Source organism: Mytilus californianus, unplaced genomic scaffold (assembly GCF_021869535.1).
Source record: "Mytilus californianus isolate M0D057914Y unplaced genomic scaffold, xbMytCali1.0.p SCAF_5, whole genome shotgun sequence".
NCBI classification, from domain to species: Eukaryota; Metazoa; Mollusca; class Bivalvia; order Mytilida; family Mytilidae; genus Mytilus; species Mytilus californianus.
The window spans coordinates 19,613,726-19,630,127 of NW_026262701.1; the positions used below are offsets into that span (position 1 = coordinate 19,613,726).

The window sequence follows — 16,402 nt, forward strand, 5'->3', positions numbered from 1 at the left end:
GAAACTTTTAGGAAAAAAATATGTATTTGTCGTGTTTAATCATAAGTTAATAAATTCTCTTATAAAGTCAAAGTTTTTGTTATTCATAGTATAAATGTCAGATTATAGTGTTTTATTATTTCTCAAAAGTAGATCTAGTTCAGAAGTGTAATCAAACAACAGAGGTTATAACTGATACCAAATTTTACATGACATTTTTCTCAGATAATTTAATCCAACATTGCATGTAGTCATAGATTTATTTTCATTTCAGTTTTTGTCTGACAATTTATTTTAGGAAGAAGAAGACCCACATGGAAGGGAATACTTTTATATGGGGTAAATATCATTCTAATCTCTGTATTCTCTAATCTTCCTACCTTAATTCATCACGTGGAAGGGAATACTTTTATATGGGGTAAATGTCATTCTAATCTCTGTATTCTCTAATCTTCCTACCTTAATTCATCACGTGGAAGGGAATACTTTTATATGGGGTAAATGTCATTCTAATCTCTGCATTCTCTAATCTTCCTAGCTTAATTCATCACGTGGAAGGGAATACTTTTATATGGGGTAAATGTCATTCTAATCTCTGCATTCTCTAATCTTCCTATCTTAATTCATCACGTGGAAGGGAATACTTTAATATGGGGTAAATGTCATTCTAATCTCTGCATTCTCTAATCTTCCTAGCTTAATTCATCACGTGGAAGGGAATACTTTTATATGGGGTAAATGTCATTCTAATCTCTGCATTCTCTAATCTTCCTAGCTTAATTCATCACGTGGAAGGGAATACTTTTATATGGGGTAAATGTCATTCTAATCTCTGTATTCTCTAATCTTCCTAGCTTAATTCATCACTTGGAAGGGAATACTTTTATATGGGGTAAATGTCATTCTAATCTCTGCATTCTCTAATCTTCCTAGCTTAATTCATCACGTGGAAGGGAATACTTTTATATGGGGTAAATGTCATTCTAATCTCTGCATTCTCTAATCTTCCTATCTTAATTCATCACGTGGAAGGGAATACTTTTATATGGGGTAAATGTCATTCTAATCTCTGCATTCTCTAATCTTCCTATCTTAATTCATCACGTGGAAGGGAATACTTTTATATGGGGTAAATGTCATTCTAATCTCTGCATTCTCTAATCTTCCTAGCTTAATTCATCACGTGGAAGGGAATACTTTTATATGGGGTAAATGTCATTCTAATCTCTGCATTCTCTAATCTTCCTAGCTTAATTCATCACGTGGAAGGGAATACTTTTATATGGGGTAAATGTCATTCTAATCTCTGCATTCTCTAATCTTCGTAGCTTAATTCATCAAGTGGAAGGGAATACTTTTATATGGGGTAAATGTCATTCTAATCTCTGCATTCTCTAATCTTCCTAGCTTAATTCATCACGTAGAAGGCAATACTTTTATATGGGGTAATTATCATTCTAATCTCTGCATTCTCTAATCTTCTTAGCTTAATTCATCATGTGGAAGGGAATACTTTTATATGGGGTAAATGTCATTCTAATCTCTGCATTCTCTAATCTTCTTAGCTTAATTCATCACGTGGAAGGGAATACTTTTATATGCCAGGGTAAATGTCATTCTAATCTCTGCATTCTCTTATCTTCCTAGCTTAATTCATCACGTAGAAGGGAATACTTTTATATGGGGTAAATATCATTCTAATCTCTGCATTCTCTTATCTTCCTATCTTAATTCATCACGTGGAAGGGAATACTTTTATATGGGGTAAATGTCATTCTAATCTCTGCATTCTCTAATCTTCCTAGCTTAATTCATCACGTGGAAGGGAATACTTTTATATGGGGTAAATGTCATTCTAATCTCTGTATTCTCTAATCTTCCTATCTTAATTCATCACGTGGAAGGGAATACTTTTATATGGGGTAAATGTCATTCTAATCTCTGCATTCTCTTATCTTCCTATCTTAATTCATCACGTGGAAGGGAATACTTTTATATGGGGTAAATGTCATTCTAATCTCTGCATTCTCTAATCTTCCTATCTTAATTCATCACGTGGAAGGGAATACTTTTATATGGGGTAAATGTCATTCTAATCTCTGCATTCTCTAATCTTCCTATCTTAATTCATCACGTAGAAGGGAATACTTTTATATGGGGTAAATGTCATTCTAATCTCTGCATTCTCTAATCTTCCTATCTTAATTCATCACGTAGAAGGGAATACATTTATATGGGGTAAATGTCATTCTAATCTCTGCATTCTCTAATCTTCCTATCTTAATTCATCACGTGGAAGGGAATACTTTTATATGGGGTAAATGTCATTCTAATCTCTGCATTCTCTAATCTTCCTATCTTAATTCATCACGTGGAAGGGAATACTTTTATATGGGGTAAATGTCATTCTAATCTCTGCATTCTCTAATCTTCCTATCTTAATTCATCACGTGGAAGGGAATACTTTTATATGGGGTAAATGTCATTCTAATCTCTGCATTCTCTAATCTTCCTATCTTAATTCATCACGTGGAAGGGAATACTTTTATATGGGGTAAATGTCATTCTAATCTCTGCATTCTCTAATCTTCCTATCTTAATTCATCACGTGGAAGGGAATACTTTTATATGGGGTAAATGTCATTCTAATCTCTGCATTCTCTAATCTTCCTATCTTAATTCATCACGTGGAAGGGAATACTTTTATATGGGGTAAATGTCATTCTAATCTCTGCATTCTCTAATCTTCCTATCTTAATTCATCACGTGGAAGGGAATACTTTTATATGGGGTAAATGTCATTCTAATCTCTGCATTCTCTAATCTTCCTATCTTAATTCATCACGTGGAAGGGAATACTTTTATATGGGGTAAATGTCATTCTAATCTCTGCATTCTCTAATCTTCCTATCTTAATTCATCACGTGGAAGGGAATACTTTTATATGGGGTAAATGTCATTCTAATCTCTGCATTCTCTAATCTTCCTATCTTAATTCATCACGTGGAAGGGAATACTTTTATATGGGGTAAATGTCATTCTAATCTCTGCATTCTCTTATCTTCCTATCTTAATTCATCACGTAGAAGGGAATACTTTTATATGGGGTAAATGTCATTCTAATCTCTGCATTCTCTAATCTTCCTATCTTAATTCATCACGTAGAAGGGAATACTTTTATATGGGGTAAATGTCATTCTAATCTCTGCATTCTCTAATCTTCCTATCTTAATTCATCACGTAGAAGGGAATACATTTATATGGGGTAAATGTCATTCTAATCTCTGCATTCTCTTATCTTCCTAGCTTAATTCATCACGTAGAAGGGAATACTTTTATATGGGGTAAATGTCATTCTAATATCTGCATTCTCTAATCTTCCTATCTTAATTCATCACTTGGAAGGAAATACTTTTATATGGGGTAAATGTCATTCTAATCTCTGCATTCTCTAATCTTCCTAGCTTAATTCATCACGTAGAAGGGAATACTTTTATATGGGGTAAATGTCATTGTAATCTCTGCATTCTCTTATCTTCCTAGCTTAATTCATCACGTGGAAGGGAATACTTTTATATGGGGTAAATGTCATTGTAATCTCTGCATTCTCTAATCTTCCTATCTTAATTCATCACTTCTTGAATTTAAATTGTAAAAATAAATCCCTAGGCCTGAATTGATTTCCAATTTTAACCTGTTTTTTCTGATGGAAATTTATTTATAGATTTTTGGTTATACAGCTGATTGATGGGCTGCTACAGTTGTTTCCGTGCAGTAACTTGGAAACTGTTCAACCAATGCTTTTCATATTTAAATATGTTGTTACTGAAGACAAATTGGAGGTCACATTGGATATTGATAATTTTCGTTTTTGCCGTTCAGTAGTTATGTTCCTTGATTGATTGGAAAATGGCAGTTTGAGTTGTTTCATGTAATAAGTTAAGAACTGTTCCAACAGTGGCTTCATATTGATGATTTTCACTGCTGCCGTTTAGGAGTTAAGGTCCTTGATTGATTGAAAAATGGCATTTTAAGTATGTTTCCCAGCAATAAGTTGCAAACTGTTCTATTGATGATTTTCACCTTTGCTGTTCAGAGTTTTGACCCTTCATTGCTTTAATAATGACACTAATAAATGTAATAAAAATCTGTTTTGCTGTCATTTAGTCAGACTCTTGTTCAGAGTAATTTTTTTAGTTGAAAAATTAATCTATATTGTAAATACAAAATATTTAGACAGGTTCATACATCTGATATTCTTAGAAAAGAGAGGAGAAAGGGATATTCAAACGCAAGTCAAAAGCAAACTGACAATGCCATGGCAAAAAACAAAAAAACCATCAAAAGACAAACAACATTGTAGTAAACAAAACACATCATAGAAAACTAAAGACTGAGAAACATGAACCCCACTAAAAACAGGGGGTAATCCCAGGTGATCCAGAAGGGTTAGCAGATCCTGATCCACATGTGTCATTCAGGAATTTTAGAAATATTTATTACTCTTTTTGGTATAAGTAAAACATAAAATGATTATCGTTGAAATAGTCATGAATTAAAACGAATGTTGGCAATACATGAATATGTCAATAAGATAGCAATCCAACACACAAAAATAACTTACATCTTAAACATGACATTTCTCTGAAATCATTACTGTTCATAATAATAACTAAAATTGGGGTACTTTTATATAAATAGGCTCCAGGTTCTGGAAAGACAATGATTGGTAAAGCTTTAGCTGGACAAAATCCTGATGTATCTTACCTCAGAATAGTTTGTTCAGATTTAGTCTCTAAATTCTTGGAACACCAAGAAAAGTAAGTATTCTGGAAATAAAATAATTTCTATGTATAGATCTTGCCTAATAACATCATTACTTTGTTGGTTGAAAGTGATAGATCCTGAAGGGCTTGATTGATTGATTGATTGATGATTGTTTAACATCATGTCAACACAAAAAAGCAATTGGAGGACTTGTTTGAAACTAAAAGATGCAATTATTTGAAATCCAGTATCTATAGCATGAATAGAAAATTAAGATCAAGGACTCAAAAGGCCTGGTTGCACAGAATGTTTTAAAAAAATGGAGATTGGTTCTAAAATGAACATTTTAATATATGGAAATAAACTAAAATGTAATAAATGTGGACAAAAATCTTTAAACAAATCCATAATGAGTTTAATTAATCAAAAATGTAACAGAGATACATTATATTTTTTGTTTTGACAGAACTTATTGAACATAAACTGTTTTTGATGTAGATGCAATGCAGGGGAGACATATCTTTGTGTCAACAGTGTAATTAAGAAAGCAACTCAATGTCCTCATTGTCAATAGACATACTGTATTTTCATGCTTACAATTGTTCTATTTTTTCCGAAGTGAGCAGTTTATAATTTCTTATGTACAATCTTACATATTTAGATAATTAAAATACAATGACACATACATGAAAATATTGTGTTTTACAGTGGATTCATTTGATTTTGTGGGTACCAATTTTTATAGATTTAGAACAATTTGTATTTTTGTGGATATTAAATTTTATGGTTTTACAAAAGTCTGCATACAAATCTATACAAAATTTGTACTTCGATGAATATTTTAATGGTTTACCTGTACCCATGAAGTCCACAACAATTGGTATCCCACGAATATTAATAAATCCACAGTATTGAATGCTTATCTTTCAGATTAATTAAACAATTATTTAGAAAGGCTCAAGGGTTGAAACCATGCATTGTTTTCATAGAAGATTTTGATTGTTTATTTAATGAAGATGAATTAGTGATAAATCGTATAGTTCTGACAGAACTCATGGTTCATATACAAGGGATTGGTCTCGATAATGAAGGCATTCATGTTGTACTTAGTGCTAGAACACCTTGGACCATTCAAAGGAGTGTTTTAAGGAGGTATTCAACAGAACTTGGTATAATTTGGCAATATGTTATACTTCCTTTGTTGAAGGTATTTTTACTTGTTGATTGAAATTAAGCAAAGGAAAAAGATCTATACATATATTTTTAACCCTCTTCATTTGAATATGAATTTTATGTAATTTTTAGGTTTTTTTCTCTTTTTTTCCATCTTTAAAAGAAGTTTACAATTCATGGTTTTAAGTGAAAATTGACATTTTGAAACTGTCTTATTAAAGTTAACATGTTATAGATACAAAGGAAGGATAATATATCATTGACACTGCAGCTTCAATAGGTTATATTTTATGAATTCTCCATAACAGGTATTACCTGAAATGCGGCATGATATTTAGAGAGCAATTTTATTTTGAATACATCCGAGTTGAAAGGCATGAAATTCAAACTGAATTCATTTAAGTCTTTTAAACAGATTTTTCATGTTTAGGAAAGGTATTTTTGTCTCGCCTTGACGGAGTCAAAAAGCGAGACATAGGTATGCTGTTTCCGGCGACGGTGGCGGCGGCGTCAACAATGTATTAGTTTGTGATTAGGTCTAGTTCATGGTGAACTACTAGTTGTAAGCCAATGATATTTGGTATGCAGTTGTATTAGCATTGGCACATCTCATTACCATGGAGATTATTTGGCCCCGCCCCCTCAGTCAAGGTCTATTGACTTTGAAACTTTTCATAGTTTACATGTATTAGTTTGTGACTAGGTCAATTTATGGGGAACCACTAGTGGTAGGTCAATGATATTTGGTATGCAGTTGTATAAGCATTGGCATATCTCATATCCATGGAGATTATTTGGCTCTGCCCCCTTAGTCATGGTCTATAGACTTTGAAAATTTTGCTAAGTTAACATGTATTAGTTTGTGATTAGGTCAGTTCATGGGCAACCATTAGTGGTAGGCCAATGTTAATTGGTGTTCAGTTGTATAAGCATTAGCACATCTCATTTTCATGGAGAATATTTGGCCCCACCCCCTCAGTCATAGTCTATTTACTTTGAAACTTTTGCTTAGTTTACATTTATTAGTTTGTGATTAGATCAGTTTAAGATGAACTGCTAATGTTAAGTCAATGATATTTGGTATGCAAATTTATTGGCATTTGCAAGTATTGTTTCCATGGAGATTATATAGCCCCACCCCTGATCATGGTTCATTGACTTTGAAATTTTTACATAGTTTACAAGTTAATGTTTGTGTTTAGGTTTGTTTAAAGGGAACGACTTATAATAAGTCAATGGTATTTGGTATGCAGTTGTATTAGCATTGGCATATATCTCATTTCATGTAGATTGTTTAGCCATGTACCTTCAGTCATGGTTCATCGACTTTGAATATTTGCATAACTTACATGTTAAAGTATTGCTATTTTAATTTCAATATTTGCATTATCAAATTTACAAAAAGGCGAGACATATCTCTGTGATAACAGTTTATTTCAAAAATAACCTCCTGAATATGATACATCTGCTAAATTATACCCTAACCCTTGTCCCTTGTTCATATATTTCTGAAATGGATTATCACTCAATCATGTAAAATAATTTTATTTTAAATAGATATAGATTGGTAATAATGACAACAGTGTATTATAATAATGATTATTCCCCTGTATTAGTACCGGTATTACTTTTTGTTGACCCTGCAAAATTTGTTTTTCAAAATCGAGACAAAGCAATCCTAGATTCCATTGTCGGTGTCTGCAACATTTATGTTCAGTCTGTGTTTAAAGTTTTTTTAGACATTAAAAACTTTGTCAAACCTACATGGAATTTTATGAAATTTGGACACTCACTTCTAAGCTTGTTTTTGACCAAAATATAGTATCTAGAGTGAAATTTTGAAAATATTTATTTTCATTTTTCCATATTTAACTGATAAATGGACTTAGTTTTTTTACAGTTAACACTCAGGCTCAGTCTGAAGTTAAAGTTTAAGTCATCAATAACTTTGTCAAACCTTCATGGAAATTTATGTTATTTTTTTTTTGGGGGGGGGGGGGGGGGTCAATTCTCAACAGCATAGTGTATTGCACAAAAGGCAAAAAAAAGGGGGGAGGGGGCAATTCGCAACAGCATAGTGTATTGCACAAAAGCAAAAAATTGAATATAAATCCAAATCATATTACCAAATCTAAGTTCTTTGACTACAGTTATTCTGTGTCAGAAACCTATTATGTGTCAAACATTTAATTTCAATCCAATTCAGACCTGTATCAAGCACGAATATTGTGTCCATTTTTGCCCCAACTGTTCAGGGTTGGACCTCTGCGGTCGTATCCAGCTGCGCTCAGCGAAGCAATTTTTTAATAATCATGATAATTAAGAGATAAATGTCTGATGGAAACCTTTGAAAATATATTTTTTTTATTTTTATTATTTTTCTGATAGATGGACTTCGTTTTTAAAGTTAACATTTACCATGTTTACAGACAGTCTGGGATTCAATTTTTTTGACATGATAAATTTGAAAACTTTCATGGATTGTTATGAAACATAAGCTAATCTTCAAAACCAAGAATAGCATCTAAAGAAAAAAGTTTGATTTTTTTTTTTTTAATTCTGTATTTTACTGATAAATGAACTCACTTTTTAAGTTAACATTACACTTTTACAGACAGCAGCAATCCCAGGCGAGACACAGGGTTTTGCGGAATCTCTTACAAATTTTTTCAATTTTATGCTAAAAGTTGCTCTGTAATTCATTGCATTGATGGCATATACAAGTGAAAGTGTTTATACTGTAAACCTATTGAGCTTCAGTCAAATGTTAAACATGTGTTACAAATTTATACTTGTGTTACAAATGTTATACTTATTTTACATCTGGTCTGCCTTGCTGACTTATTTTTTCTTCTCTACAATTGTTGCTGAAATTGCAAAACATGTGAAAACAAACTTTTTTAATTTAAACAACAAAAAGAAATTACAGTAAATTTGATGTTGTTTTTTCATAGTTTATCTATATGAGGTAGATATATGATGAATAACAGATTAATTTTCAGTTTTGTTCTGTTCTAGTTTTGATACTTTCTCACATCTGTTTTGGTGTACTCCAGATATTGAGCTGATTTTTGGTATGTAGTTGTAAAATATTTAGTTACAGATTTAGTACTTTTTTAGTTATGAATGACTCATTCTAACTGAATTATGGTAGTATAAAAGTAAAGATAAGTCAAAAAGCAAGACAAAATATTTTACCTGATGAAAACATTGTCAGACATTTTCAGATTAGAGCTTTTTTGTATTTTCAGAATGGTGCAATATTTATTTAAAAGGGCCATGAATCAGAGTCGGCCATGTGTTTTATTTTTAGATGACTTTGAACAATTGTTTGAATACGACGAGAGTGAAAATGATCGTATACCAAGAATTCGAACAGAACTTCTATATCAAATTGATCACTGTGCAGAGAATGTTTATATAGTGACAGGAACACACAAACCCTGGATGATTCATTCCACTTTTCTGAAAAGGTGATACTTTATGCATGCAATCCATTATAGGCCACATAATATTATTTTTCACTGTCTGGCTTCCCTCCCTTCCCTTAAAAAAAACATTTAGTCAATTTCACAAAAATATTGTGAAATAAAAAGTTTGCAATGGCGGATCCAGCAGGGGACATATAGGGCGTATCCCCCCTTTTTGATCGCCAAACTTTTTTATCATATCATGTTTTTTCACAATTCATATGATTTTTTAGTATAAAAACCTCCAAAAGTTTTTATATTTATAAATGTTTTATGGAATTACGTGCCCCCTTTCAAAAATCCGGGATCTGCCCCTGGTTTGAACAATTCAATATAGCTTACACATACTTGTCAAATGCCCTTATTTTTGTGGGTGAAACCTGTGATTTATTACCACTGCACCATATGGGACACAGCATTTAATTAAACCATATTGAGAAAAATAAGACCAAAAGTTTTGTAATGAATTTTTATTAAAGATTGAGTGTAAATCTGACAATGTTTTCATGATGGTAGATATACTCCTTGATTGTTTTAAAGTGAACATATTATTGATATTAGACATAGTTCATTAATCTTATTTTATCCTGTTTCTTAACTTTTCTTTAATATCTTAGAGAGCATCAAAATAATCTTCAAATTATGAATAAAACAAGACTAACTAGAAAATTCCACCATTTAGAGCCTCAATTTTCGGACTTTTTCAATGGACTGAAATAAACATTGACACTGGCATATCTATGTACATGGATTTGTAAAAGAGGCAGATTACCAAGGGGACATTCAAATCTCATAAGTTGAAGAGAAACTGACAATGCCTGGCATAAAACAAAAAGACTAAGAAAAGACAAGGAAGTCCTCAAAACCTAAACAATATATTAAGTTATCAATAATTTTTGATAGTATGTTAGAACAGCTAATCCAAAATGTTTCAAAACTAATTCTTACGGAAAGATGACAAAAAGGCAAAACAAGCTTATTGTGAACATCTTTATCTGTTAAAAATTATCCCTGAACAAAAATTTAATTTACAAAATTTAATCAAGATTGAAAAAGGAATCTTTCATATAATATAATTATATAGAAGTGTATGACAATACTTCTTTTGTTATTCTTTCATTTTGGAATTCCTGTTTCAGTGCTTTTATATTTACTTAATTTCACATTTATACAAAGAGATATGATATAAAACTCCCTGAGACAGCAACCCAACTACACTAAAAGTCAATTCTAGTTTGAATTGCGAATTTGCTGGCTTATTTGTAAATAATGCAAACTTTTGTATATAAAACTTTTATACAGTAACAAAAAAGGTCAAAAAGATCATTTATTATTTAGATTAAATAAAAGAGTGCTTGTGCCATTGCCTGATGAGGAAGCTAGAAGACAGATTTTTATTAAAAATGTAAAGCCTCTTAAAAATGATGTAAAGGCTGAGGACTACCTGACATTCGCTAATAAAACAGATGGGTAAGTCTTATAATATGTACTTCTACTCAAATAATTGACAAAATAGATCCTAGTAACTTTGAATTTTAACTTTTAAGTCAAAAAGTGTTAGTTTTGCCCATATGACTGATTTCACTATGAACTCATCTATGTCAGTGCCCACAGCAAAGTTTTCAGACATACAAATACAGCCTTATTATTTGCTGTATGGATCCATCTTGTGGAGACCAATCATATGACATAAGATGAAGGAAGTATGACCCATATTTCACGATCCAGTGGCTTTGGTTACCCATAAATTTAAACGCTTCATTTATTACATCAAGTTTTATATCCATATTCAGTTTGAAAATTTAATGGTCCTTCATCCTGTCGATACTATGGACTTATATTTGGCATTGCACAAGGTCATGCTTTTCCTAACTGATTATGATATCTTTACATTAAATTGGTTTGATGTACACCAACTTATTGATACTTTAGTCTTTGAGAAAATGATTTATTTGCTTTGAACAAGCTTTGGGTAACTGGGAGTACTCTTAGATAGGTACTTTGATTGTTTTGTATTTAGTTGTTTTTTGTGCTTCATGCCAATCTAATGAATCAAGCCATTTTCAAATGATTTATAGTTTGTTGTTATGTTGCGCTGTTACACCAAAGCCACTGTCTCATGTTAGAGGGTTTAGTGCTTACAAACATTTTAAATCCAGCAACATTCTTTATGTGCCTGTCCCAAGTCGGGAGTAATTATTGGTTGTTGATGGTTGCTGTATCTAATATTTCTTTTTCTTGTTCTTTTTATCATAAATCAGGCCTTTGGTATCCCCGTTTGAATTGTTTCACATTTTATACAATCTCCTTATTTTTATAATGATATAACTTTGTAGAATGATGCATCTACGGAGTCCGACAGCCTCCCATTAAATGCTCTTTACTCTATGTCTAACATTTTATGCTTCAAACCATTGCCTGTCTGCTGAAAAATAGGTCCAAACAGCCTATCCTCAACATTTCCTTGATGCATATTTATTTTGAAATATAAGATCTTTTTTGAATGCTGTAGTTTGTGCAAACTTGAAAATGGTAAAGCCCATCCCATTTTATGCCCATATCAATACAGGGTATCTGGACCATGTGTTGTCTCTCTTTTTTTGGAAGAAACACTGTTGGTGGGTGATATGATTTGTTGTTAGGGCCAGTATTTTTGGAAATTCTTGTTATAATTTTTATGTATAATTTATAATTTCCAGATATACGGGTGCAGATATTTGTATTATAGTAAGAGATGCTGCAATGGCACCTGTACGCAAAATTCAAAATGCTTCACACTTCAAAAAGGTAGGAAATATTGATGGATATGTATCAAAAATTTCTCTTGCATGAAAAGGATATTAATTTCTGCATTCAGCATTTGAAGATAGGTATCAACATGACATTTTATATGTCTGGTTTATGAACCAAGATGAGGTCAAATCTTATAACACCAATACTTATCGTAATTTAATGTAAGGAATACTTTCTGTACTGAATTAATGCCAAAGAAAATTAGCAGCAGAATGAAAAGAAAATTAATCTCTATTTCTTCATATTTATTGTAATAAATAAGTAAAAAATAGTTCAAGATGCCTTTTGTGATGCATCTTCTTGAGGTAAAAAATCCTTTTTTTTCACACAATAAGTTCTTTGAAAATTTAGTTCTTTGCATACATTTAATAACTACATGGTGTTACACCTTTATTCTTTGGTCCTCTGCTCTCCAAATTAGCACAAATGGTTAAGTTCAGTCACTTGTTAAAAATTGAAACATATCCAATATCACTACACAGAGATTTTTTATTTACGCACTAATGTTGTGTTCCTCAATTTGAGGCTCATTAGGGATATTGACCAAAATGTTAGGAAACTTATACACATTGCTTATTACCACAAAACACAGATCAGGTTCGAATTTGGGTGGCGTCACTATTACTGTTCTGGAGTTATGTCCCTTTATATGTGGAAAAATTGCTGAATTTTTCGTTTCTATTCTCTAAACTTAAGTTTGCCTCAACCAAATGTTTTGAAACTTATCCACAATGCTCATTACCATAATACACAGATCAGTTTTGAATTTGGGTGGCGTCACTTTTACAGTTCTCTAGTTATGTCCCCTTATAATGTTATATGCAAGCTGAGGCATCATCTGGGTCCCATGGACACATTCTCCATTTATTTTTTTAAATAGGTACAAAGACCAAGTTTGACTGATCCTGATGTTGTAGTAGATCTAGATGATCTTTTGACACCCTTGTGTTTTCGTTTATATAGGTACAAGGACCAAGTTTGACTGATCCGCATGTTGTAGCAGATGACCTTTTGACACCCTTATGTTTTAGTTTAATATGTACAAGGACCAAGTTTGACTGATCCGCATGTTGTAGTAGATGACCTTTTGACCCTTGTTTTTATGTCCCTGCCGTAGCGTAGGGGGCATTAACTTTTACCCTTGTCCGTCCGTTCGTACGTACCCAAAGTTGGTTTCAATTCTCTAACTTTAGTTTGCCTCAACCAAATGTTATTAAACTTATACAAAATGCTTAATACCATAAAACACAGTTTAAAATTGCATTTTGGTGGTGTCACTTCTATTGTTCTAAATTTATGCCCCTTTACAAACGGAAAAATTGCTGAATTTTTCGTTTCCGTTCTCTAACTTAAGTTTGCCTCAACCAAATGTTATGAAAGTTATACACAATACTTATTACATGTACAACAAAACTCAGATCAAGTACAAATTTGGGTAGTGTCACTTTTACCGTTCTTCAGTTATGTCCCTTTATAACTTTATATGATATGCAAGCGGGGGCATCATCTGTGTCTCATGGACACATTCCCCATTTGTTTTATATAGGTACAAGGACCAAGTTTGACTGATCATGATATTGTAGTAGATCACCTTTTGACACCCTTGTGTTTTCGTTTATATAGGTACAAGGACCAAGTTTGACTGATCCTGATGTTGAAGTAGATCACCTTTTGACACCCTTGTGTTTTCTTTTATATAGGTAGAAGGACCAAGTTTGACTGATCATGATATTGTAGTAGATCACTTTTTGACACCCTTGTGTTTGTTTATATAGGTACAAGGACAAAGTTTGACTGATCCTGATGTTGTAGTAGATGACCTTTTGACACCCTGTGCCTCACAAGACTCCATGGCTATAGAAATGTCCTGGTTAGATGTACCAGAAGACAAATTGTCAGAACCTACTGTAACAACTGTGAGTCTATCATAGGATATGTACTTAACATGTCTTTAATGTTATATTATGATTAACTGATGAAATGTTTTGCAATGAAATATTATTTACTGTAAATTCAGAAATAATGGTGTGCATTTATTATTGCGCTTTTTGATGAATGGACAAAAAAGTGAGATTGATTATTTTGATTTCAGGAAAATCTGCATTAAGATATATGTATCAGATATCAGAATGCAAGTCCTTATTATTGCAATACTCACCAAGTATCATTATTCGCATTAATAAAAACCACACAATAATTTTTGAATTTACAGTATTACCATGATTACATCCTCAGTTATAAAGTAAAGGATATTGACTGAAGTTGACTGTCCATATGTTCTGGATGATAAATCAAATATTTTAGCAGCCATGCTTGGATATATGGTCACAAATAATAAGAGGATTTTTTTTTTTTTTTTTTCAAATCGCATGAGAATCCGCAGAAAACAACCATACATCAATTGATTGGCAACTTAATTGTTTTTCTTTGTTTGAAAAAATGTGTAATAACTCTTCTAACAATTCTTAAAGATTGATTAGAGTGACAATCTAGTACATATATATTCATACACATTTATTATTTTTCCTTTCAGGATGATATTTTGAAATCTTTGAATGCAAGTAAACCATCAATAGATGAAGAATATCTGCAGAAATTGAATGACTTTGTACAGACATGGGAGTGAATTGTCTTAATAAATAAGTTATCAATTTGTGCATTGATACTCATTAAGAGTCAATTCACTAAGCAATACTTCTACCCAAGGAAGGTAGACAATTCACATGTGTAGCAAGTCCATGAAATCATTTCATTGAACCTCCCCAAGAAGGGTGTATTGTTTCAAGAAGTAAATCTCACCAGACAAATGTAACAAGGTCATTATTTTTTCTTATTATCCTCAGTTTAATATTATTGTTACTTTTAGAACAAAAAAATGTTTGTTTTTTTTTTCATTTAAACCAACCCTATAACATGTATAATCACAGGTTTCCAAAGGAAGCACAATTAACTAAAAAGCCTACCAATTTAAGTTATTGATTTGTTAGGTACAGTAAAATATGTCCTCAGCAAATAACATGTTTATTAAAATTGTATTGCTATAGAAAGAATGTTTAAATGAATTCAAACTTTAAACTGGAACACTTTTTTGTTTTATGTCTACTTCCTTTTATATAATAGAACTTTATAGTCAATCTTGAAATATGTCAAATGACATTCTATGAAGAGATTATATTCACCATTATTCATGCAATAACGTTTTTATTATATAGCAAAGCTTGAAAAACTGTTTAAAACAAATTATTATTACTGATACCATTAATGATAATTTGATTAAAAATTGAAATAGTGCAATCTTACAGAATATTACACACTAACTGTTTGTTTCGTTCTGTGGGAAATATTATGCTACTATACAATAATAACACTTTTACACATCTCCCTTTTCTATTTTTTTCAATTTTATTATATTTGATTTGGTCTTACTTGAAGTATGACAAATACAGCGGTCACTTCTTATGTGCTCCCTTCTGCAGAAAAAAATGCCTTTTATATAATGGATGCCTTCAGTAGAGGAGTTGAACAACACATACATTTTCTTTGTGATGACAAAAACTTTAAATGCTGCATGAATGTGGCAAAAATTAAAAAATTATAAAAAAAAAATAACACCATTAATAAATTTACCCCCGGTATACCACAATAAACTGAAACCTTAAGTTATCATCACTGATTTTCCTGTTTTTGAATCTAATAATTGATAGGACTGATGAGTTTGATGTTAAATATGTGCATGTCTGATTTACAGCTTTGTTGAAATATTTTCAATACATAACAATATAAACATGATAAAGGAAGTAGTAGACTTAAAAAATGAACATTGGTTTATTGTTAATGAAAACAAAACAAAAAAACAACATAAATAAAGACATTTTTTTGTTGGAAACTATGGTGAAATAACTTAGTCATGATATATGCCACTTGTAACATACCTTATCTGCAACAAGATTGTGACATTAGTAAACATGGAGATGAGAATTGATAAGCTTTTTTGGAGCTAATGCAAACTATGAGACCTAAAATAGAACAAATTTTGACAAGGGTGGAAAATAAGTCTTGATTTGACATTACTGGGTGCCTTTATCTTTCAAATCTGCATTTATAGCTGTGTCAAATAACACATTATCTTGTTAGTAAATGTAAATTATTAAATACCAAAACATAATTAATATACAATTACAATCTTGATTCCTAAATGGACTACTTTATTCAAATTCCCC

General features: G+C 31.6%; 1 protein-coding gene across 43 annotated transcripts; it reads left to right on the top strand.

Annotated features, from left to right (window-relative positions):
* The first annotated feature begins 244 nt into the window (after positions 1-244).
* LOC127702099 (vacuolar protein sorting-associated protein 4B-like) lies at positions 245-15,852 on the top strand. Of its 43 annotated transcripts, none has more exons than XM_052206124.1 (7): positions 245-318; positions 4,681-4,799; positions 5,677-5,898; positions 10,728-10,859; positions 12,089-12,176; positions 13,958-14,098; positions 14,716-15,850. In XM_052206124.1, the coding sequence occupies exons 2-7, from the start codon at positions 4,702-4,704 to the stop codon at positions 14,806-14,808; spliced, it is 774 nt and encodes a 257-aa protein (XP_052062084.1). In that variant the 5' UTR covers positions 245-318; positions 4,681-4,701; the 3' UTR covers positions 14,809-15,850. The 43 variants fall into 43 exon arrangements, with proteins under 43 accessions (XP_052062084.1, XP_052062113.1, XP_052062111.1 ...); XM_052206153.1 differs by lacking the exon at positions 245-318 and adding an exon at positions 356-397; XM_052206151.1 differs by lacking the exon at positions 245-318 and adding an exon at positions 433-476.
* Positions 15,853-16,402: the final 550 nt, after the last annotated feature.